This window comes from Ranitomeya variabilis, chromosome 4 (assembly GCF_051348905.1).
Source record: "Ranitomeya variabilis isolate aRanVar5 chromosome 4, aRanVar5.hap1, whole genome shotgun sequence".
Taxonomy (NCBI): Eukaryota; Metazoa; Chordata; class Amphibia; order Anura; family Dendrobatidae; genus Ranitomeya; species Ranitomeya variabilis.
This window is the reverse complement of record NC_135235.1, coordinates 39,674,723-39,700,957: the sequence shown is the minus strand read 5'-3', so window position 1 is coordinate 39,700,957 and position 26,235 is coordinate 39,674,723. Positions and strand designations below refer to the sequence as shown.

The 26,235-nt window shown below is 41.1% G+C and overlaps 1 protein-coding gene across 1 annotated transcript in view; it reads right to left on the bottom strand.

Moving 5' to 3' along the window:
• Positions 1–26,235, bottom strand: part of DOCK1 (dedicator of cytokinesis 1) — a 478,132-nt gene that overhangs the window by 302,977 nt on the left and 148,920 nt on the right. The window contains exons 24-27 of the mRNA XM_077258384.1: positions 13,592–13,662; positions 12,140–12,246; positions 4,442–4,569; positions 2,456–2,551 (exon numbers count right to left, since the gene is read on the bottom strand). Coding sequence (XP_077114499.1) covers positions 2,456–2,551; positions 4,442–4,569; positions 12,140–12,246; positions 13,592–13,662 — 402 coding nt within the window. The remainder of the gene's footprint in view (positions 1–2,455; positions 2,552–4,441; positions 4,570–12,139; positions 12,247–13,591; positions 13,663–26,235) is intronic.

Sequence of the window (26,235 nt, the reverse complement as noted above, 5' to 3'; positions counted from 1 at the left end):
ATTTTCAAGCTCCAAACCAACGCTGAGCCCGAAACCACTCTACGGACAATGGTTTGGGAGTCTTTGCCCCTTATTAGTAGCCGAGTCATCGGGCGGAGTGCGATATCTGCACATATATTACAAAATTTTAAATATTACAACAAAAAAATAATGCACCAACAGTAATTCCAACTATCTTATCACCCTAAAGATAAGCAGGAAGGAAGGCCTTTACTTGCCTCTACGTTGGACATATCCCGAAATATATGGCAGAAGATTAGGGTTAAGCAAGGCCACGTCAATAGCTTGTGGCCTCTGGAGCAAAGCCCTACGATCCTACTACTTACCTCTTCTGATTAGTAGGCCCAGCAGGTAGGAGGTCCGCCAGACTCTTGTCCGGCAGCCACGGAGTACCAAAGTGGCCACCAGACTAGCGGACCAACAAATCGTTATTTTCTCAAACTTTGCAAGAGATGTTTGGCAGACATGGAAAATAAATCCAATGGTTGATGTTATCCATCAGCCATTGATTGCCAACAAGTTCCCATATTATATATACACTGTACAGTTATATATATATATATATATATATATATATATATATATATATATATATATATATATATATATATATATATATATATACGTTTAAAATTAGAAATTTGTTTCTGTCAAAAATCAGCTTACAATATGGGTTCAGGAGAGGGGAGGAAAGGGTTATAGACCCGGTCATCAGATGAGCTCACTGACAGATTCACTGGTAACTCATCGTGCAGTCAGGTGTGTAATGATAAATAAAGGCCGTAGAAGCAAAACTGTCCATATTTAATTTTAAACTCTTGCAAAAGAGATTTTTTTGCTAAAGATGCAAATAAAAAATAAACCCTAAAAGGTGTCTTTAGACTTTACACTAGTAATTGCACAGTCATTCTGCGAGACTGCCAAAAATCAGAATCCAGCACCCATATTTCTTCAGCAGTCCAATAGACGATGAATAGAGCGGACATTAACCATGGTTCTGCCAAATCCCCTGCAAGTCTTCATGTCTGGATTCACTTTCAAATTCACTTTTAACAAACCCCATTCACACTGCACCAGACATCAGTATTTCACCCCTTGTACAATTAATATCAGCAAGTAACCTGAGGTTAAAGCTGCAAATACAGACAGACAATGCATGAATCACAGTAATAGCCCTTACTTGGAAAGCCCCGCTTAACCGTTTGGCAGAACCTGTCCCACTGAAAGTGATGGTGTAGCAGTGCATTGTCCTGTGGTGTAGGTCGCTGTAGTGCCATTCTTCCAAGGAGCCAAACGGCGTGCAGTGCCTTTCACGATTTTAACATCAGGAAGGTTAGTTTGGACCAGATCAGAAAATGGGCGGTGCAGAAAAAGGGGTCATTCCCACTGATAGACGTTCTTAAAGAGCTACTTCCATCTCAGTAATTGATGGCATACAGAACGAAAGGTCTACAGGTTTGAATCACTGCTGCTTCCCTTTCACAGTTTTTTTTTTGCTCAGGGATGTTCTTGTCCATCTGCCATAATTAAAGAGGCTGTCTACTACTTTGTCATTGATGACCTATCCTTGGGTCGTCAATGTCTGATCGGTTGGGGGGTCACACACCCAGCACCCCTGCCGATCAGCTGTTTTTGGTGTTGGACGGAAGTGCTCGATTGCAGAGCTGTTCTGTCTTCTGACAGCTGGGTACTACACATCCGTCTCTTATTGATATGAATAGGAGGCGGATGTGTACTACCCTGCAGTGGCCACGATCAGAAGATGGAGCAGCTCCGCAATCGAGTAGTTCCAGCCGGCGTCCGCTGCTGCCAATACCGGGAACAGCTGATCGGTGGAGGTGCCAAGTGTCAGACCTAGACCTAGCCTAAGGATAACCTCCAAGTGAATGGGGCTGTCTCCAGTGTGGGGTCACTATCGCAGTTTTCCCAGAACCGTATCGCCCTCCTCTACCACTTGGCTGTGCTGGGAAAAATTGTGAAGACGACGCACTGCTAAAAGAGATGTGCCGCTTTATTCTCTAGGTCAGAAATCATTCCCAAAGAGATTATAAAATCATGTTTATCCTAATCACCTGCCAGGATGGGAACACCCCCTTTAGTGTGCTGCTTCAACGCTTTTTGATTATCTACATCATATATATATATATATATATATATATATATATATATATATATATATATACACACACACACACATACATACATATGTTATACACACACATATATATATATATATATATATATATATATATATATATATATATATATATATTTTCACACACATGTAAGTTATAATTAATAAAAAAAAAAACTGTATAAAAAATTGCTATGGTTGATTTCCCAAAACAGCTGCGCTACAGTTCTGGAGACCATTTAATTAAGTTAACATTGTTTCAGCAAATTGTAAAATTAATAGAACACAAATGCGAGCGGATCTGATGTAAAGTGTACTTACAATGAGCTCAGAATCCCGTCCCATGGAGATGACTGTTCTGTTCACAGTTCTCAGAAGTTTTTCCATTATTATCTGAACATGTCGTTGAGTTGGACCCTGAAGTAGGAGGAAATAAAAGAAAATATATATTTGTGTTGTATTCTGTGAAATCAATTTTTAAGATCATCTAAAAACTGCAGAGTTAATAGGCGCACAGTACTTGGTGGCGATTAATTGGAGTCATTCGAACACCAGACTTAGAAATCTAACCACGTCGAGCTTAGAACAAGTCTTTACGATGTGAATTTTATTCTATTTTTATAATCTTGTTATATATTTATGATCTAAAGATGTTTTGACTTGAGCTATAAGCTTTAAATTGACTTTCTAAAACTGAAATAAATAGCGGTATCATTTTGCAATGGCAATTTGTCTCCATTTCTCCGTACAGTGTTGTCAGTGCCTAATATAATAAAAGCCTTATGTGGTAAAGATAAGATGTGTAAGTTGTGGTTTGGCACAAGAACAAAAGTTATTTTGCCACGTTGGCACTACAGATAACCCTGTTACCGCTTTATACAGACCAAAATTAAATAACATTAATCTTAAAAATTAAAATGCTATTTAGACCCTTGCACAGAATTTTTTTTTTATTGCTCATTTGCTTCCCAAGTTCAAAGTTAAGTACGGTAACTTTCTAAATAGTCTTCATTCAATATTTCCTATCATTTTGCTGCTGTCTTACTTGTCTGGAAATCCTTTTTCTAGCTGAGTGATCTGCAAAAATGTTACAAATTCATAATGGTGTTTGTTCCTGATATTTCCCTCTGATGTCCCCCTCCCTTCTCTCATAGTTACAGATATCAGCAGGGAAGGAAGACAGTATACACAGATCTCCAAATTGTGGACAGGGGAGAAAACATCTACAGTCTCAAGGAGGGCAGAAAAATAAAACAGGCTACATATAAAGAGGAAAGCACACAAAGAAAAAAAAGTGCAGGATAGAAGCTGTACTGTTATATGAACTTGTGAACCGAGCACCCAGGATACAAACAAAATTGGTAATTACAGCACTCCTGTGAAAGGTGCCCAAATAGGGTCCAATCCCATATAAATCTTGTAGAAAGAGTGCCACGTTTTCTACAAGATTTACCTGGATACAAAAAGACATCACATCCAGCCTATATTACTGGTAGAGACACTCTCACAAGTGGGAAAACAAACTTGGATCAGGCTGCAAACTGCATGTCGGGAGGTCTGAGACTGAATAAAAGGAATGAAGAGTTCCTCTATAAAAATAGACTAAGTAATTAATCAGTAAAGAATGAATTTTGGTCCTATTTTGATAAAACAAAAATGCATATGGTGTAGAAGAGAGGACATTAATCTTAAAAAAGTTGTCCAAAACTTAATTGAATTGAATGGGTGATAATCACAGTACCCAGCAGCGGCTAGTAAGCAATGTGCATAGCTGCTGTGTTCTGTACATTGCATTGTTTGCTGCTGATTTTTTGCTGATCTCTGGGGAATTCAGGTATAGGACCCCCACTGATCTCATGCTGATAAAACCTCAAGTGAATAGGTCATCAATTTTAAAGTCCTGGACAACCCATTAAAGGGTAGTTACTAGTGATGAGCGGACGTGCTCAGGTAAGGTCTTATCCAAGCATGCTTGTGCGCTAACAAGCGTCTTCGGAGTGCTCGAATAATATGAGTCCCCGCGGCTGCATGTCTCACATACAGGGATCGGCTAACAAACAGCCAATCCCTGCATGGGTTGCAGCTGTCCAACAGCTGCAAGGACTTGAATATATTTTTCGAGCCTGCCGAAGACGCTCGATGAGCACCTGAGCATGATAACACCTTATCCCAGCACGTTCGCTCATCAGTAGTGACCATCCAATGTAAATGACTTGATTAGGATGGATCAGTATCTGGCAACACATAGAGATAAATGGTATCATTTTTTGGGTTGATAAGACTGAGCAAGCTTTTCCCATTACTAACCACGTCTTTCCTGTAAAGCACCTCCAGGATGGTACTAAGCAATTGGCAACAAGCTTCAAGTTCCTCCTGCTGCTCCAAGTGATACTTCAGCTGATCGGTCATCATCGGGAGTAAGATTTCTCTGCACTCTGCGGACAAAGCAAACTGTTACACCGAGGAGAATGGATGTTTAACAATGAGACAGACAGAAAACAGACATTACTTGGAATACTTAAAATGGGTTGTTGGAGTTCTGATATGTGACTGCAGTCGTCGGAATCCTAACAAAGTGCTGTGTGCACACTGTCAGGATTCTCCGGTATTTCCGGCCAAGTAACCGCAATACGCCATTTGTATAAATGTGGACACATGCTGACTAGACGTGCTCGGCTTCTCTAAATCCACTTGTGTTAAGAGAAACCCGGCATAGTATCAATATGGATGGAAGTCTGCAAATACCAGTGATTCACGACACTGTGAGCACCGCATACTGTCAGGATTCAGAAATCTTATCAAAACACTGGACAAATAGCAGCCGACACATCCTCAGAAACATTATTAATTGCAAAAGAAGGAATGGTCATCTTTCTTATTCCCATTCACTTCTATACGGTACGTATTTGGCACAATTTTAAGCTATATCAGACTTTTCAATTATTTAGAGTGGCCAATAAGACTCCATAGTCAGTCAGCTGGTCTTCAAGACTCCAACGCTTTTCCTGGTTTAGAAAACCCATTTTTAAATACTCTGTATAGACCAGATCCCTCTTGTAGACCCCTAATCTATTAGTCAGAGCGGACACCAGCTAGAAAAAAGCACATCCATACATTGCATGTCCAGTTCACTGATAACAATGAGAAATGTTTTTCTACATTTCTCCTGTGGTGGCGTTGTAGAGGAAATGAACCCTTTATGAATTTAAAGGGAATTTCTCGTCTCATCTTTACATATATAAGTAGTCATACGGCTTTATAGGCACAAGGCCATTCATAAAAATAATATTTTTTTTTGTCGACTTCTGACCATGAGAAATCCAGAGTAGAAGTCATATACAAATCAAGCTGGAAGTGCGCGAGGGACGAGTCATTGCACTTGGACTGTTTGTTTCGGGTGCAACGACACGCCCCTAGTGCACTTCTAGCTTGATTTGGACATGGCTTCTACACCAGATTTCTCATGACGGGCACAGTGGCTCTGTACAAAAAAAAAGGTATATATTTTTTTTATTATTAAGGGACTAAGACTAGTGATGAGCAAACGTGTTCCGATAAGGTGCTCTCCGATCCGAGTATCTTCGGCGCGCTACAAAAATATGCTTACGTCCCCGCACCTGTAAGGCAGCCGCAACACATGGAGATATTGCCTAACAAACAGGTAGCATCCTGATCGTGGCACGGAGAGAAGTGTTAAACCGTCTCTTGCTCGGGAGGACCCGTCATGCATTACGTAGACTACCTTTTTGGGCACTGTGAAATGTACAATTTCCCTTATAGTCCAGATTTCCCGCTGATCGCTGCAGCACTCCACTTCTACAAAGTAGCGATCAATAGTCTAAAGCAGAAAGAGAGCCCCTGTAAACAACTGGGCAACTGAAAAGGATCCCTTTGAATCCACAAATGTCAGATTTTCTGCATAAACATTCTGCAGAAAACCTGCCAAAATCCGAGGGGGAATTTACAGGAGTAAACCCACACTAAATGTTGGTTCTCTGCCAGTGAAGATTCCTAAAGGTAATTACTTTATAACATTTTAACATTGTGATTCTCCTGATGAAGAAATTGGTTCAACTTCGAAACGCGTTGATCTAATCCCTCATTACATCCTCTGGTTTTCTTGATTATAGCACAGCAGTAGACTACTACTCTGATCCTCCATTAAGGGAACCATCAGCAGAAGATTTGTTATGGGGGTTATGCAAGTAAAGTACCTTTTTTATTTTCATTTTAACAATTATGCACAAACACAGATTTTCCTGCGTATTGACAGATTGATTTGATTGTATATTTTTTACTTCATCCTGCTCTTTGTGCACCAAAAGTTGTGTTACACCTTCCCATGCAAATTTTTATTTTTATAGCTACAGTATATACTCGAGTATAAGCCGACCCGAGTATAAGCCGACCCCCCTAACTTTGCCACAAAAACTGGAAAAACGTAATGACTCGAGTATAAGCCTAGGGTGGGAAATGCAGCAGCTACTGGTAGATTTCAAAAATAAAAATAGGTACCAATAAAAGTAAAATTAATTGAGATATCAGTAGGTTAAGTGTTTTTGAATATCCATATTGAATCAAGAGCCCCATATAATGCTCCATACAGTTCATGATGGGCCCATCAGATGCTCCATAGACACATTTGCCCCATATAATGCTGCATAATGGCTCATGGCCCCATAAGATGCTCCACAGATTATGCCCCATATGCTGTTGCTGTGATTAAAATAAATATATATATATATATATATATATATATATATATATATATATATATATATATATATATATATATATATATATATATCACATACTTACCTCTCATCGCTCAGGCTCCCGTCACTTGCAATATTCACCTGTCCTCGTTCCACCGCCATGCGCTGCTCCGTCTTCAGGCTCTCTGACTGTTCAGGCAAAGGGCACGCTCTAAACACGTCATCGCGCCCTCTGACCTAAACAGTCACAGCCAGAGGACGCGGAAGACGGAGCGGCGCCCGGCGGTGGAATGAGGACAGGTGAATATCGCGCAATGCTCACCCCCATTATACTCACCTGCTCCCGGCGTGGTCCCTGCTTCTCAGTGACAGATCTTCTCCGGGCGCCGACCAAGGCAGGAGCAGGTGAGTATGTGACAGCCGCCGCTCCCCGTCCCCCGCCGACCCCCTGGGACAACAACTCGAGTATAAGCCGAGAGGGGCACTTTCATCCCAAAAAAATGGGCTGAAAACGTCGGCTTATACTCGAGTATATAAGGTAAATTATTTCCTAAATGCCAAGTTAAGGAATTTTAAAAAGTCTTCAATAAAAAATTTCAACGGCTTTGCAGGAAAGGTCTGTAAGTCCTTTATGTAGCTGAGTGATCTGGAAAAATGCTACCAATCCCTTCTCTCAGTATTAGAGATAGCAGGAGGGAGGGAGGTGCAAACAGATCTCCACAGTACAAAGAATGGAAGGGCGGAGAAAATCTACAGAAAGGGAGGAAAGTACATGAAAGGAAGCAAGTGCAGAAACGGTGTTGATATATCAAAGCTAGTGAAGACAGCGCCACCCTTGGATAGACACGGACCTCACATCCAGCCTACATTCAACATCTACACAGGAATTCAGACTTCAGTCTGTGAGAGGTATTCACATTAGACATGTTAGGACTAGTGATGAGCGAGTGTGCTCCTTACTCGAGATTTCCGAGCATGCTCGGGTGTTCTCCGAGTATTTTGGGTGTGCTCGTAGATTATGATTTTGTCTCCACAGCTGCATGTGTTCAGGTTGTCTACCAGTCGCAAATCATGCAGTTGCGGCGAGTCAAACAATTTCCGAGCACGCTGAAATACTCAGAAAACACCCGAGCATGCTCAGAAATCTCCAGTAACGAGCACACTCGCTCATCACTAGTTAGGAGCCATCAGTTTTGAGACCACCTTGTCGTTGGTTGCTGGGCATGCATGAATTGGCCAAATTATGAGCTAAGCATCTCATTTTTTTAGTATCCAGAAGCAGTATTACTATTCATATTTCATATTGACGTGCTTTAGCACTACAGAGTGCTACTTTTTTGCTTATTGTATATGGAGGTAGCTGCAACTAGTTAGCACCTGTTCACATTAGCTTGGAAGTGCCAGACAGTCTTTTTCTCATTACATTCCTGGGAGAGACACTCCTACATGAGAAAAATCCAACACTTGGATCAGGGGGTCTGAAAATAAATGAAGGAATTAAGATTGATGACATATTATATTAACCACTGACATACCATATATATTGTTTTATCAATCCCTGATGTCTACCTGGAATGAGTATATTTGGTAAACCATAATGGCTGCTTCCTATGATGGCTGTACATCCGTAACGGCTGATACATGGCGCTCTCCATCTCAGATACGGAGAGAGAACAACATCACCTCTACATAAAGACACTTCTGTGCCATCAGAACCTGTGTGTAACGGAGCAGAAGACAGGCAGAGAATACCAATGGCAGCCACTGACTGATCCCTCGGTTCAGAGCCCCCGTACAATTACCCAGGTAGGTTGGTTTCTTCATGCATCAGATCAATATCCTTCTGAACTTGCAAGGTTAAGCCTGAGGCTACGGGGCTTTGAGGCACCGATGTCCTGGGTTGAAATCCAACCGGGGGAATGATGTGGATAGGTTTTAGATGTTCTCTATGCTTTAGTTCTTCTTTGCTCCATTAAAGGGATTTTCGTTGATACGGATCAGAGCTCATATAGAACCTTTGTAAAAAGGTTTCTACATACAAATTCAAGGTTTTTCCATCATTTTTTACTTTTCTTTTTTGTCATCATTACTATGGTCCTCTCCCCATTTGCTGACGTACATGTCCAGTCTCATCTACAGCTGAGGACGGAGGTCCTGAGATTATATCGCATTGTGCCTGAGTACAGGGGACGTTGGCAGTGCGGTGGATCGGTGGTTAGCGCTGTTGCTTTGCAGCGTTGGGGTCCTCGGCTGAAACTCCACAAAAGTAAAGATTTAAAGGTTTATACAGTATGTTCTCCCCATGTGTGGGATTTATTGATGAGCAGATGTGCTCGGATAAGGTGTTATCTAAGCATGCTCAGGTGCTACCTTAGAGTCTTTGGAGTGCTCAAAAAATATGTCCTAGTCCCCGTGACTGTATATCTCAGTCTTTCAGCCTTTACTCATGTCATGGTGGTTTATCCTTACTAATAAGACACTTTCTAATTACTGCTGCCAGAGGAACTGTACAATACAGAGAGAGAGCTTGTACTGTTTAAAAAGAACATTAAAAAGTTTTTCTCATCTTCATTCTTCAGAAGCACACCAGTCCTCTGACTCCTGCTTGCCGGAGAAGTGTTGCATTCTTGATTGAGAGCTCTGTTACATGCAGAGGCAGCTTTATTTCTGAGGCACTGAAGTTGGCCAGACCCAGCGATCTGGCTATCTTCAGAGTAGCATATCCAAGTTTTACAGCCAAGAACTTGTAAAGACTACACTGCTTGACTAGGAGACCAGCCACCAGTCTAGCAGAAGTAACTTGGGCAACGCGCAGTTAATTAAATGAGAAATCCCTCCATTCTTGAGAAGGCATTGGATTTTTCATAAGTAGACTTCAAACTTTCAATTTTAACCATTTATGAGGTTTAGAAAAAACCCTTTATGTACAAAATGGGGAACAAATATACAGGGTGGTCCAAAAGTAGGTGGACAGAAAATAATAACATTTATTTTGATTTATTATTATTATTTATTTAGAATTTTTATTCTGTTAAACCAGAGAGTTATGTGACACAAAATAGTTAATAAATAACATTTCCCACATGTCTACTTTACATCAGCACAATTTTGGAAACAAAATTTTTTTGTTAGGAAGTTATAAGGGTTAAAATTTGACCAGCGATTTCTCATTTTTACAACAACATTTATAAAACCATTTTTTTAGGGACCACCTCACATTTGAAGTCAGTTTGAGGGGTCTATATGGCTGAAAATACCCAAAAGTGACACCGTTCTAAAAACTGCACCCCTTAAGGTGCTCAAAACCACATTCAAGAAGTTTATTAACCCTTCAGAGTTAATAAAGCAGCATGGAAGAAAAAAAATGAACATTTAACTTTTTAGTCACAAAAATGATCTTTTAGCAACAATTTTTTTTAATTTTCCCAAGGGTAAAAGGAGAAAGTGGACCATAAAAGTAGTTGTCCAGTTTGTCCTGAGTACTTCGATACCCCATATGTGGGGGTAAACCACTGTTTGGGCGCACCGCAGAGCTGGAAGAGAAGTAGTGACTTTTTGGAATGCAGACTTTGACGGATTGGTCTGCGGGCATCATGTCGCGTTTGGAGAGCCCCTGATGTACCTAAACAGTAGAAACCCCCCACAAGTGACCCCATTTTGGAAACAAGACCCCCAAAGAAACCTATCTAGATGTGTGGTGAGAACTTTGAACCCCAAAAACCAATGTTTGATAAATCTCCCCCTTCATAACCCTATTACACATACTGTCCACCTACTTTTGGACCACCCTGTATATTCCAGCAACTTCCTCCTTAATCTCTTTCTTTGATCTAGTTTTGTCTCATATTAAAATTGAGAAAAAAATGTGTCCTAAGATCTCCACCATGACCTCCTTCCTCATTTTCTGATGTGTGCATTTAAGACAACTGACTGCAGCAGGAGCCTCTCCCCTCTGCTCAGCCTGCAGCATGATTAAATGGAACCTGTGATGTCAAATAACGCTATTAACCTGCAGATATGGAGCTAATTTGCAGGTTAAATAGGTGCCCGGTCACTAGGAAAGGATTAAATGTATTCCTCCTATGACCAATGGGTTTCAGCCTTACAGGTGTGCTGTCACGGCTACAGTGTGAAAGTCCGCTGTACGTACATCCTGGAACTTTGACTGACAGCCGGCCTTGCAGTGAATCAGTGCAGATTCAGCTGTCAGTCAAAGCGCCAGGATGTACTTATAGCCACCACTCACAATGCAGTGAGAAGTGACTGGAGCCACCTCAGCACGCCTCTAACTGAAAGCCGGCGGGAGCTGCGCTTTTAGTAAGGAGGCAGGGCACCTTTCCAGTCCTGATTTTGGCTTACAAACACTGATCTAATATACTGACCAAATATTGAACGTGGCCTAATACAGTTAAACTACTTGCCTGTTCTACCAGGCGTCGGCTCAAAGCAGTCAACAACCGCTCCTGCCGGTGATTTGGCTTCACTACATCAACTCTTCTTCTTGCAAGTTGCCCTGTCGATTGGGCCTGTCGACGTCATGCTGATTGACAGCTGGCTCCTCGCAATTGTCAATCAGCATGACATCAGCTGTCATGCCCCATCAACAGCGCAGAGGGGATGAAAAGCAGCTGAATTGCCGGCAGGAGTGGTCTGTGACAGCTCTGTGTCGGCAGAGATTGGAGCCGGGTACAATAGGCAGGTAGTTAGCAACTATCTGCCTGCTAGTTCTTAAGCCCATAGGAAAAAAGTAATGATATACTCCTGGATAACTCCATCAAATTACAATTTCTAGGTTTCAAGTTCCTTTAAAATTGCTATTAGAGTAAGGACAGTAGAGTAGAGTAGAGCTCAGAATACAAAACTCCATATAAGTAAATACATAATAAAATAAAATCATCAATTCTGACCTAAACTGGGAAATGGACTGAAATCTAATTTGCTTGCATTTGAGAGTAAATCCCACAGAAGACTTGGATCTGATATTGATCTGCACTATTGTATATGACCTATATTTTCAAGCGCGGAGAAATAACCGTAAATGCCAGAAAAAAAAAAGAAGCCTATACTCAAAAAAAATGTACTACTTAGAAAGGGAGGTGATAGAAATGCGGTTATACTGCCCCAGCCCAATGTTTGTGAGAATGTATAGAAAGTCACCTTGATGCCACTTATCACAGCGACACTGCTGGCGTAACATGAAGCATTAAAATGGTCCGTACTGCGGCTTTCCTCGAGGCAAATGACTATTATCGGGCATAAAATGCAGTGATGCAGACCGTTCCCTTCTTACCGAGCTGGCTGAAAAGGTCGCTGTGTACTATCTCAATAAGGCAGTAGAGCTTCTGTCGAACGAGGCGATCTCTGGGAACGTTCAGGATGAAGTCGGTAAAAAGTTTGCTGTGGAAAAGAAAAATTAAGTTTTAAATACAAAACACACTAGTAAAAAAAATTCTCAACTATTATTATAAGCATTTATTCAGAAAATAAATATTTAAATTAAGCAAAAAAAAAAAAAATTCATAATTCCGATAATTTTGAAATGTCCTTTTCTTTGGAGGTTTTAAAAGGAATCGCTCATGTTGCTCATGTTGCAATGGAATCTGTCGCCCTTTTGAGTAATATGGGCATACAGGTTGTATCCTGGTGAGATAACTAGTAACGGTCGTATTCATAACTCAAAAAGCTTAAATAGGTGACAGATTCCCTTTAATGGGACACATTTATGGCTTATCTGCTGGATACAAATTTATAGCAGATGCGGATCTCACAAACAGGATGCTCGAATGTATGGAACTTGAACGACAACTCCGCCCACTGGACTCCAAAGCATAAAAGAGCTGGGATCTAAGTGCATTAAAAGGGGGAATCCACCGCAGACATTTATGGCCTTTTCACTAGGCACTGCTCCTAATAGCCAGTTCCCACTCCACACTGATGAGGGGCAAATACCCCGAAACAGCTGTCTGTGGATGGATACCATGTTTTGGCATAGGTGGTTTTCCTTTATTGGATGCTGCCCTTCCCGTGGTTGTTCCTTCCCGGTGAAAGACCTGGCTATTCATTGCTTGCGTTGAGAAACGCGTGATGGTGTCTCTGCGGTGTTGGATGTTTTGATCTCCCCGAGGTCATTCATCCTTATGTTTATAGTGCAGACATTTATGGCACGTCCATGGGGTATGCCAAGAATGTATTGTAGGGGTGCCAGAAAAAAGGACATCAATCTCAGGAACAGGACTCCGTCACGTGATGCACAGCGGAGAGGTGGTCAGAATTCAGGTGAACGGGAATTTCAAAAACCTCTCCACTGATAGCGGCACGTGAATGGGCTCCGTTCTCGAGATTGATGCCCCATTGGATATGCCACAAGTGTGAGAAGACAATACCCCTTTAATGCACTGAAAGCCTCACTTTCTATGCTTAGCAGTCCAGTGGGCGGTCCTTATTTTCACTCCATCGCTCCCGTCCGGCTGGGACGTCAGCGTCAGGAGTATCGGAGCAGGATTTGACAGTTTTTGGGGGTTTTATTGTACTAAACTTATTTTACATTTTTACATTTTTCAACAGGTAAACTGGTTTATAAACTACGACATTTCTTTGGTTCTAAAAACAAATTTTCACAAAACCGGATTTTAGGCTAGTGGACCATTCTAATACTTTGGAGGTCGACCTAGAAAATATTGGTGGATGACTTCTAAGGAGAATTCTATCTCCTAGTGGTGGTGGTATTAGTTAGGCTACCTACCTTAACTCCTTTGGATCAAACACAAGCTTCACATCATTCACAATAGTTGGCAGATATTTCAGCGCAGCACCCTGAAAAAAAAAATCATATTACAGTAATGTTAAAAAAACATATTTTTGTATTCTTAGTTAAAAAAAAATAGTGATTATACTATACTTTTTTTTTTAGTTAAAGAATACATGTCATTAAAGGGGGCGTAAGAAGAACCTGATTGTGTGTACATCCGGAATAACACCACATCTGGCCATTATATCCTACATTTTCAACAGTTTTCCCATCAGCTCTAACTTTCAGCTGTCTCTGAGCTAGTGGGTGAAGATTAGCAGCTAAGAGGTTTAACATACACATCACACAGAGGGGAATCCTGTTGCCCTGTCTCTATGTAGCGTATGCTCAGTAATGGCAACAGCATCGAGAAGATAAAATAGCAGTACTGAGCAGTGTAGCTGTGAATTCAGCACTAGGGTGAGATAAACACACAGAAGAAACTCCTGCTTTCTGGTGTTTATCTCCCTCTCTCTAGCTCTATGATCCTCCCTTCTTATTACTCCCCTTCCCCTTTTAAAACTGACTTCAATAGGTAGCTATAATCTGACAACTCAGTGAGTTGGCAATTTATCTTGTTTTAAAGAGTATTTGTTGGTTAGATCAACCCCCGTCCCAAACCGAATATATGGACATGCAGGTCTTTGATATATACATATATCGACAACTTTACATCTTCTATCCGTTGCTGCATTCCAAAGCAATTAGCATTTTCATTCATATACAAATAAGATAGTAAGTGCTCTGGTTGTGATAAAGCACTTCCTAAAGCTTTGTCTCCACAGGTTGTTTCCCCACTCAGCACTGGCCTCCTTAGCTTGACTGATAGCTCACCATCCGATTTCCTCACCTGTTGCCTGATGTCACTCAGACAAATAGGCTAAAGAAGCTGGTGATGGGAGGAAAAAAAAACAACACCAGGAGTCAGTGGCTCCTTAATTGATCTGTTACACCAAGAGCTTTTAACGTTCCATTACTATGTGATAGAGAATGTTTATTACTTGGGAGTGCAGCAACAGATAGAAGATTCAAAAGGTGTCAATGGTTTTACCTGTCAAAGCCTGCATGCACATATATACTGTTTGGAGGAAGTTTAATCATAATGACAAATTCCCTTTAACCAAGACTGATTTTAGCGGTTTTCAAAGTAAAGTATGATTTCAGGGAGGCAGGGGAAAAAAGGAGAAGTGTCTGATAAGTGGAGAAAAAAAGGCAGATTTCTCGGATAAGATATATTAAAAAGTTTCTTATATTCACATGCACTATTAATTAAGAAAAGTTTGTTGAAAAGATGGTGACCATTTAAAAAAATAGCAGGGATTACAGAGATACGGCATTCATAGCGAACACTGCATAAAAATCACAACTGTTTAAAGGAATCAACAAAAAAATGCAAAAGAAAAGAAAATTTGCAGCAACTTTTTCCTCTTAGAAAAAGGATCTGAAATCTGCGAGAAGGATTAAATGACTAGAGCAAGGTGAGTAATAATAAATAAACTTGTTCCTGATATCTCCATGTCTTCCCTTGAGGTTGGCCTCTTATATCATAGATGAAACAGCCAGACTTTTTGATGGGTGCAGGAAAACGTCCTTGCTAAGCAAATGCCTGCCTGATAAACCCTCACGGGAAGTCATTTGGGCTGGTGCTTGACGTAGACACAATTATAACACTTTTTTTTCAATTGCCCTGAATAATACTAAGGGATAAAGATCTTGAGCACGTAGGGTTTGTGAATTCCATTGATAATTTATACCCTCAAGAAACTGAATTTCAATTTTTTTTTGCTTGAAGTGTAAATTACTACTGTGGGATTATAAATTTAACACAAAAGTGCAAAAGGGAATAAACACAAAACACAATTTGAATAAATAAGAAAAAATATTGTCTTGTAAAATAGATCCACATCACAAATAAAATATTTATTGTTGAGCGATATTTACTGCAAACAGGTTCACATTTCACCTTATAACGAGGGTCTAAGAGATTAAGTTTTTCCTTAATGAAACCACCACGCTGGTCTAAAGGGAAGCCATCATCAAAAATTTACCTCGCGTGTTAAAATGTATTTTTGGGGGGGAATTTTTGAAAAGAAAGATAGATATTTAGTGATATATAAAAGGAAGATAAAAAAAAAAAAAATCACCAAATATGTAGAAAAAAAATTATAAATGTAACAGAAACAAAAGACCTGTTTTTTTTTTTTAAATAGGTCATTTTCAGATGATATCTTCCCTCTAAGGCACACATGTGAAACTCTGGCCCGTGGTACAAACCTGTCCTGCAGCGCAATTATATTTGGCCCGCGACGCCATACGGAGGACTATGTGGGGTTATTATTCTGAATGGAGGACTATATGGGGCCCATTATACTGTAAGGAGGACTATGTGGGTCCCATTCTTCAAAAAGAACCTGAAGACCCACCTCTTCAGACAAGCCTACAACCTGCAGTAACCACCGATCAACCAAACCGCTGCATGACCAGCTCTATCCTCACCTACTGTATTCTCACCCATCCCTTGTAGATTGTGAGCCCTCGCGGGCAGGGTCCTCACTCCTCCTGTACCAGTTATGACTTGTATTGTTTAAGATTATTGTACTTGTTTTTATTATGTATACTCCTCCTCACATGTAAAGCGCCATGGAATAAATGGCGCTATAACAATAAATAATAATAATAATAATAATTATACTGTAAGGAGGACTATGTGGGTCCCATTATACTGTAAGGAGGACTATAGGGGGTCCATTATACTGTGTGGAGGACTATATGGAGCCCATTATACTGTATGGAGGGACTATAGGGGGCCCATTATACTGTATGGAGGACTATATGGGTCCCATTATAATATATGGAGGATTATACGGGGCACATTATACTGTAAGGAGGACTATGTGGGTCCCATTATACTGTATGGAGGACTATATGGGGCCCATTATACTGTATTGAGGACTATATGGCGCCCATTATATTGTATGGAGGGCTGTATGGGGATCCCAGTTGGGGTCACCATACTTTGCCAAGGGAGTTGAGGTGGGGGAGTACAATAGGGTCATCATACAAAGCGTATGGAGTGTACAGTGGTGGAATTCATTGTGGGGATATCTTACCATGTTTAGGGGGGCACTTTTGTTGGCATTATACTTTATAGGGACAATGAAAGGGCAATTTAGGGGCTTCAATAGGGAGGAAATTACTTTGTAAAGCATGAAAAGTTGTGACATGTCCCATTCTGTGACCCTGCCGAATATTACAGTTTTTGTTGGAGTGGGGAGGGGCCCTAATTAGAACTATTGCTATGGGACCCTATTTTTATGTACACCCCTGCGGAAATATCCAGCGCTCCGGTCATGTGGTCTGCCTCATAAGATTTACCAATTAAAATGTACTTTGTTGTTGGGACAATCTCTAAGTTAGTTTCCTCAATTGAAGATATTTTTCTAATAAATATCAAGGCTGACCTGTGACTTTGTACAAATTTTTAATTTTGGCCCTCTGTGTATTTGAGTTAGACATCCCTGTTCTAATGAGACCAGACAAAGCTTCCTAAAAAAGGTATGCAAACAAAGTCTCTTCACAGAGGAATTAGGGTACTGTCACACTATGCAACTTTCCAACGATCACGACCAGCGACACGACCTGGCCGTGATCGTTGGAAAGTCCTTGTGTGGTCGCTGGGGAGCTGTCACACAGACAGCTCTCCAGCGACCAACGATGCCGAAGTCCCCCGGTAACCAGGGTAAACATCGGGTTACTTACTTCTTGCTGTACGGCCGGCACTCAGTCAGTGCGGGAAGCAGACAGCGAGGGACCTGACGGACATCGGAAGGTGAGTATGTACTGTTTGGTTTTTTTTGCATTTACGATGGTAACCAGGGTAAACATCGGGTTACTAAGCGCGGCCCTGCGCTTAGTAACCCGATGTTTACCCTGGTTACAAGTGACAGCGGGAGATCCAGCGACGAAAGAAAGTTCCAAACGATCTGCTACAACGTACGATTCTCAGCGGGGTCCCTGATCGCTGCTGCGTGTCAGACACAGCGATATCGTATGTATATCGCTGTAACGTCACGGATCGTACCGTCGTAGCGATCAAAGTGCCACTGTGAGACGGTACCCTTAGGATATAAATCCAAGTCAGAATCTTTTCCAAAGGGAGAACATTTCCACTTGCACACAACTGTTCCGGGATTTTTGCTCCTCGTCAGTGCAATGTAAGAAGGACTTACTGGCTGGGTGAGAGGCATTCAACAAAGGGAAAGAACTTAAAAATAGTAGTCTGTGGCAGGAGAAGATTCTGGTTTGGCTTTTTACCCTAAGATAAAAGGCTACAGGAGAGATGACTGCAGCATAAGATGGGGGATGCAAGAGACATGACCGCAGCACTGTAGTTGGTTAACAGAAGAAGGGACCTTCCTCTTTAAACACCTTTGAACCCAGCAATTGGGTCCCAAAGTTTGCAATCGCAATTTGAACCCAAGTAATGGCCTCAAGCAATGCTCTTTATGGGGTCAATATCGAATTCTAAGATTCCACCTACAAAAAGTGGCACTAGAGCCCATGTTACTTTCCTCTTCACATTTCTGCATTTATAGGTTGCCAGCTTGATAAGTAAAGGAAATCCCAAACTAAAATTAATAATAATGATCGCGAGCCAAACGAAAATAAAACTAAAAGCGGATTGCAATCTCTCTACTGCGGCACTGATGCAACTAAGACAACAAATCTGGATTACTGTATATAATTACTGAGAACGGGAAATGAGATTGCAAAGAGGTCAAAATGTGACAGATTGATGGCGGGTTCGGTAAAAGGTTCTTGACTAAAATTATCAGTGGAAAAAGGCGAGGGTGAAATTATTGTGATTGGAACAAACTAGCTATAAAAGCCTGACACAATGGTTTAACTCCTTAACAGCTGAAGTGCATTTTTATGGCAGCACAAGACGGGGGAGATGGATACAGGAGAGATGACCTCAGCATAAGACGAGGGTGGATACAGGAGAGATGACTGCAGCATAAAACGGGGGGGAGGTGGGTACAGGAGAGATGACCGCAGCATAAGACGGGGGCGGATACAGGAGAGATGACTGCAGCATAAAACTGGGGGGAGGTGGGTACAAGAGAGATGACCGCAGCATAAGATGAGGGTGGATACAGGAGAGATGACTGCAGCATAAGACGGGGGGAAGTGGGTACAGGAGAGATGACCGCAGCATAAGACGAGGGTGGATACAGGAGAGATGACTGCAGCATAAGACGGGGGGAGGTGGATACAGGAGAGATGACTGCAGCATAAGACGGGGGGGAAGTGGGTACAGGAGAGATGACCGCAGCATAAGACGAGGGTGGATACAGGAGAGATGACTGCAGCATAAGATGGGGGAGGGGGGGCAGGGGTTGGAGGACACAGGAAAGATCACCACAGCCTAAGACTGGAGGGGTTGGTGGATACAAGAGAGATGACTGCAGAATAAGATGGGGGATGCAAGAGACATGACCGCAGCACTGTAGTTGGTTTACAGAAGAAGGGACCTCCCTCTTTAAACACCAATGAACCCAGCAATTGGGTCCCAAAGTTTGCCATCGCAATTTGAACCCAAGTAATGGCCTCAACCAGCTATGGTGGCCTGTTAGACCCTGCATATGGCAGGGCCTAACAGGCCAAATTTCTGGGCAAGACTGACAGATCTGATGCACTGAAGTATTGAACCACGCTCAGGGTGGAAAATATTCAAGTCCTTCAGTGGGAAAAGGTTCAAATGCTACAAAAGTTGAGTGAAATAATATAAAAATAAATAAGAAAGCAGTAAACAATTCTGCCTAAAACTTTGCTCTTACACACATAAAAAAGGTATTGTCGTGTATGTAATACTTATTCTTTACATTACATAGGAAATTACATTTTTTGGCATGCACTATATTAAAATTTAACAAACAGGAATTTCTGATACAGAAAAAAAAAAAAAAGTGAAAATTGTGTCCAAATTCACATGATGTCCTCCGGAGTTTAAAGATGAATGTACTTTGTGAATGGAAACAGTGTCACTAGCTCATCATGATCATGTAAATGGTTGAAGAGGTGACCCTCATTAACACTCTTATTATATCCATTTGTGTCTAAATAATTTGTGGTTGGCCTGGTTCCCATGGGATTAAAACTCATATTAGTGGGTTATTAAATAAGACTTATTGCCAGCTGTCTTTAATCTTTTTCAAATTTAATTATTTATTATTTAAAGGGATGAAGTTGCTTTAATGGGCCCTTAAAACTGGGTACAGTGTTTCCAATTTATTTAAAAAAACAGCCCTCAGGAAATAAGTCATAAAAGCTCAAATAAAGACCAGAGGTTATTGACTACAGCAAAGACTGAATTGCTTAAAGGGGTTGTTGGGTAAGAGAAATGCAGTCCGGTAAACAGTTGATTCTGTCGAAAAAGGTGCGGTCAAGCCAAACATCTTTCTCCTGAGGAAGTGTAATATTGCATTCTGAGAAAAATGGCTGTCCATACAACACAAGGATGGCTCAAGTCAGTCTGCTCTGTCTCAAAGAGGGGATTCTTCCTCTACAATGTACAGTGCCTACAAGTAGTATTCAACCCCCTGCAGATTTAGCAGGTTTACACATTTGTAATTAACTTGGCATTGTGACATTTGGACTGTAGATCAGCCTGGAAGTGTGAAATGCACTGCAGTAAAAAAGAATGTTATTTCTTTGTTTATTTTTTTTTTTAAATTGTGAAAACTTTTTTCAGAGGGTCATTTATTATTCAACCCCTCAACCCACCAGAATTCTGTTGGGTTCCCCTAAAGTATTAAGAAGTAGTTCAGGCACAAAGAACAATGAGTTTCACATGTTTGGATTAATTATCTCTTTTTCCAGCCTTTTCTGACTATTTAAGACCCTCCCCAAACTTGTGAACAGCACTCATACATGGTCAACATGGGAAAGACAAAGGAGCATTCCAAGGTCATCAGAGACAAGATCGTGGAGGGTCACAAGGCTGGCAAGGGGTACAAAACCCTTTCCAAGGAGTTGGGCCTACCTGTCTCCACTGTTGGGAGCATCATCCGGAAGTGGAAGGCTTATGGAACTACTGTTAGCCTTCCATGGCCTGGACAGCCTTTGAAAGTTTCCTCCCGTGCCGAGGCCAGGCTTGTCCGAAGAGTCAAGGCTAACTCAAGGCTAACCCAAGGACAACAAGGAAGGAGCTCCGGGAAGATCTCATGGCAGTGGGGACATTGGTTTCAGTCAATACCATAAGTAACGTACTCCACCACAATGGTCTCCGTTCCAGACGAGCCCGTAAGGTACCTTTACTTTCAAAGCGTCATGTCAAGGCTCGTCTACAGTTTGCTCATGATCACTTGGAGGACTCAGACTGACTGGTTCAAGTTTCTCTGGTCTGATGAGACCAAGATCGAGATCTTTGGTGCCAACCACACACGTGACGTTTGGAGACTGGATGGCACTGCATACGACCCCAAGAATACCATCCCTACAGTCAAGCATGGTGGTGGCAGCATCATGCTGTGGGGCTGTTTCTCAGCCAAGGGGCCTGGCCATCTGGTCCGCATCCATGGGAAGATGGATAGCACGGCCTACCTGGAGATTTTGGCCAAGAATCTCCGCTCCTCCATCAAGGATCTTAAGATGGGTCATCATTTCATCTTCCAACAAGACAACGACCCAAAGCACACAGCCAAGAAATCCAAGGCCTGGTTCAAGAGGCAAAAAATCAAGGTGTTGCAGTGGCCTAGCCAGTCTCCTGACCTTAACCCAATTGAAAACTTGTGGAAGGAGCTCAAGATTAAAGTCCACATGAGACACCCAAAGAACCTAGATAACTTGGAGAAGATCTGCATGGAGGAGTGGGCCAAGATAACTCCAGAGACCTGTGCCGGCCTGATCAGGTCTTATAAAAGACGATTATTAGCTGTAATTGCAAACAAAGGTTATTCCACAAAATATTAAACCTAGGGGTTGAATAATAATTGACCCACACTTTTATGTTTAAAATTTATAAAAATGTAACTGAGCAACAAAACTTTTTGGTTTGTAAGATTTATGCATCTGTTAATAAATCCTGCTCTTGTTTGAAGTTTGAAGGCTCTAACTTATTTGCATCTTATTAAACCTGCTAAATCTGCAGGGGGTTGAATAATACTTGTAGGCACTGTATGTATGACTTAATAGGATACAAGAACAATGGATGTTCCTCATATGGGGCGGTCTTTAATAGCACCCCTGTATATCCATACGTAGGTTGGGCTTCTTGCCCAGGAGTAAGCAACATGTTGAACAAACATTAAAAAAGCTTTTTTTCTTAATCAAGAAACTCAACGCAAAAGAAGAAACCAAGGAGCTCACAGTTCAAAAATACAGTATAAACTGTTTAGTGCCCCCCCATCTTATGCTGCGGTCATCTGTTGTATCCCCCCATCTTATGCTGTGGTCATCTCTAGTATCCCCTCCATCTTATGTTGCGGTCATCTCTCTTGTATCCCTTCATTTTATGCTATTGTCAATCTATTGCATTCCCTCCATCTCATGGTAAGGTCATCCCTCATAAATCCCCATCTTATGCTGTGGTCATCTCTCTTGTATCCCTACATCTTTTGCTGCGGTAATCTCTATTGCATACCCTCCATCTTATGCTGCGGCCATCTCTCATGTATCCCCTCCCATTTTATGCTACGGCCATCTCTCTTGCATCCCCTCCATCTTATGCCGCGGTCATCTCTCTAGCATCCCCATCTTATGTTGTTGTCATCGCTCTTGTATTCCTCCATCTTATGCTGCGGTCATCTCTGTTGCATCCCCTCTATCTTATGCTGCGGTCATCTCTATTGCAACCCCTCTATCTTATGCTGCGGCTATCTCTCATGTATCCCCCTATCTTATGCTGCGGCCATCTCTCTTGTGTTCCTCCATCTTATGCTACGGTCATCTCTCTTGTATCCCCCCATCTTATGCTGCAGTCATCTCTATTGCATCCCCACCAAACTTTGTTTAGACATTTATGTTACTAAGACAACCCTTACAGGCTTCCTTCACACACACACACACACATTTTTGCAGTCCTATTTTTAATGATAACAAAAATTTTAAATACAAATTGTTGTTTCATTAATTTTTTTTGCATACTCTGGTCTTTTGGAATCAATTTTTTAATGATTTTTTTTTTACATTACAAACTATGTGATTCTAACATTCGTCTTAGACTTAGTAGTAGTGTGAAAAGTCATAGGAAAAAAAAACAAAAAAAAACACAAGATAAATTCTTATATGTGTTGTTTTAAGCTAAGAAAAACAAAAAAAAACCAAATAGAGGCCTTTGGAGGAAAAACCGCAATCTGCCTGAAAAAATTAGCCAACTCTACAGCATACTTAATTTAAAAAAGTAACTGACCCCCCCAACAAAAAAAGCACATCAATTCACAGAAAACGCACAGATAATTTCATGCATATACTGCGAAAAACCTCATATGCAATAATGGAAATGTAAAACTATAAAATACTGGATACATTTCACTACATGGGATTCTATCCCAATAAGAAAATGTTAATAAATAACCTTGATTGGTGAGAAGTTTTAACTGAGTAGAAGTCTCACCTTGATCATTAGAAAAGGGGGGTATTCCGAGCCCCTGTTGAATGAAGTGGTGATTGAATATGTGCTCTGCCGCTCAATTAATTCTCTATTGGACTGCTGGAGAAAGGCAATCATTTTTACTAAGGGGGGTGTGGAACAAAGCCTAAAGACATGCCCCAGAGGATGCAGAAAGCCATGCTCCCTTAGTAAACAGCATAAAAAGTAAAACTAAATAGAGAGGAACCATATGGTGGATTAATTAAAAAAAATGGATTACTCGGGGGAACAGAAGGAATAAATTAAAGAGCAAAAATCAGGAGATTGGTCCGCTTTAATTTATATCAGGGTTACACAAATACAATTTAGCTGGGAGACCACCTAACAAAAAAGGAAGCCGATCCAACCAACTTAATATTTGAGATCATTTTTATTTTATTCTTTTTCTTCTTTTAACCTTTTACATTTTCTTCCAGGCAAACACAGATAAATGTACATTTCTCTCCAAGGAAAAGCACAAGCTCAATAGTCGTCAATCCATCACCAATATCCAAAAATAAATGCAACCACTCTGCCATTTACAAATGAACCTTCGACGGAAATTGATTGGCATGAAGTTCTTAAGTGGCCGGGATGAATACAAGACCCATTTCCATAAACCTATAAGTCATTCCCTGATTAGAGATGTCGGACTTTCGCAGGTCATTGAGATAGGCCAATGTGAAATGTGGAATATTTCTTCATTCTCTGCCCCTGATTCCCCTCCGTGGCACAGCTGGAAATCCATTTTGCCGTCTGATATTAATCAAATAAACCATTGGTTTTCTCCTTTTGCTGCGCCGACATGCTAATCAGTATGTGAAAAGGCAGAAATCTTAAACTCTACTTACTACCCTGGGAAAAAGGAAAGGTTTACATAGCCTGAAGCACTTTCAGATTTCTTTCATTCTAGGCTCATATTAAACTGTTTGATATCTGATGTTTTTCTATTGCAGTTTCACTGGTCTTAATGCATGACTAGGAAGAAAATATTTTTTTTTTTTGTAATGGAGCTTAGAGCTGAAACCTCTGAAATGAGTGATGTGTAGTCTTAAATCACATAATAAAAATACCTTTTCTCCAGATTTCTCTCTGTTCCCCTATAAATCCCCATGCCTGGGCCTCTCCATGTATTCCTATCGGATATTACAGTTCTTACTGTCTGCTTCCTTTTTTTTTGCAGCCTCATAGTTCGTGAATCGTGTGATGGAAAGAAGAAGATCTGTAGCCTCTCCTGTTATTTATTCCCAAAATCAAGTCTGGATCACTTAAGGTACCTTCACATTAAGCGACGCTGCAGCGATAGCGACAACGATGCCGATCGCTGCAGCGTCGCTGTTTGATCGCTGGAGAGCTGTCACACAGACCGCTCTCCAGCGACCAACGATGCCGAGGTCCCCGGGTAACCAGGGTAAACATCGGGTTGCTAAGCGCAGGGCCGCGCTTAGTAACCCGATGTTTACCCTGGTTACCAGCGTAAAATGTAAAAAAAAACAAACTACATACTCACATTCACATCCCCCGGCGTCCGCTTCCTGCAATGACTGAGCGCCGGCCCTAACAGCAGAGCGGTGACGTCACCGCTGTGCTGTACTTTCACTTTACGGCGCTCAGTCAGTGTGGGAAGCGGACGCCGGGGGATGCGAAGGTGAGTATGTGCTGTTTGTTTTTTTTACATTTTACACTGGTAACCAGGGTAAACATCGGGTTACTAAGCGCGGCCCTGCGCTTAGTAACCCGATATTTACCCTGGTTACCAGTGTAAAACATCGCTGGTATCGTTGCTTTTGGTGTCAAACACAACGATACACGGCGATCTAACGACCAAATAAAGTTCTGAACTTTGCTCAACGACCAGCGATATCACAGCAGGATCCTGATCGCTGCTGCGTGTCAAACACAACGATATCGCTAGCGAGGACGCTGCAACGTCACGGATCGCTAGCGATATCGTTTAGTGTGAAGGTACCTTTATTCTTAGAAGTCTACATTGTGCCGTTCCTCTGTTATTCCTACTGGAAACGGATGAATTACGACTGTTTGTTACAAGTTGGGGGGAGGTGAGTGCAAATTGGCACAATCCAATCAGTGCTGGCTATGTAAGGACACACCCCTTTGACAAAAGGAATGATAACACCCAGCTGGTAATTTATGCACAAAACAGCACGACACAAAGGTAATGAAAGTCATGATCACACAATGCACTTGCTATTTGTTTTTATTGCCAGGATATATTTTCTTTTTTTTTTTTTTTTTTTTTTGCAAGACCTCTCCTTACATGTCTGTTTTAGTAATAATTGGAATCACCATGAAATAAAAAATATTTGAGTCACTTTTCTAGCATCACAGTCATATGATGTGCTTGCGATTCATTTCTTCTGCCGTAATTTTCCGAAAAGGTGGTAAAATAGCAGTGCTTTTACTTGCGCTTTCGGAAAATCTTAGCCAAAAAAATAAATAAATTGTAAAACGTATCAAATTATTATTATTATTATTTATTTATTTATATAGCACCATTGGTTCCATGGTGCTGTACATGAGAAGGGGTTACATACAAGTTACAGATATCACTTACAGTAAACAAACTAACAATGACAGACTTATACAGAGGGGCGAGGACCCTGCCCTTGCGGGCTTACATTCTACAAATGAACATGACTTAACAAAAAGGGGATCAAATTATTTTTTTTTCATGGGGATTCCAATTACTTGCTAAAACAGATGTCAGTGGAGCTCTTACAAGGTAAAACATGTCTGTATGTCTGTATGTATGTACAGTGCCTACAAGTAGTATTCAACCCCCTGCAGATTTAGCAGGTTTACACATTTGGAATTAACTTGGCATTGTGACATTTGGACTGTAGATCAGCCTGGAAGTGTGAAATGCACTGCAGCAAAAAAGAATGTTATTTCTTTGTTTATTTTTTTTTAAATTGTGAAAAAAATTTTCAGAGGGTCATTTATTATT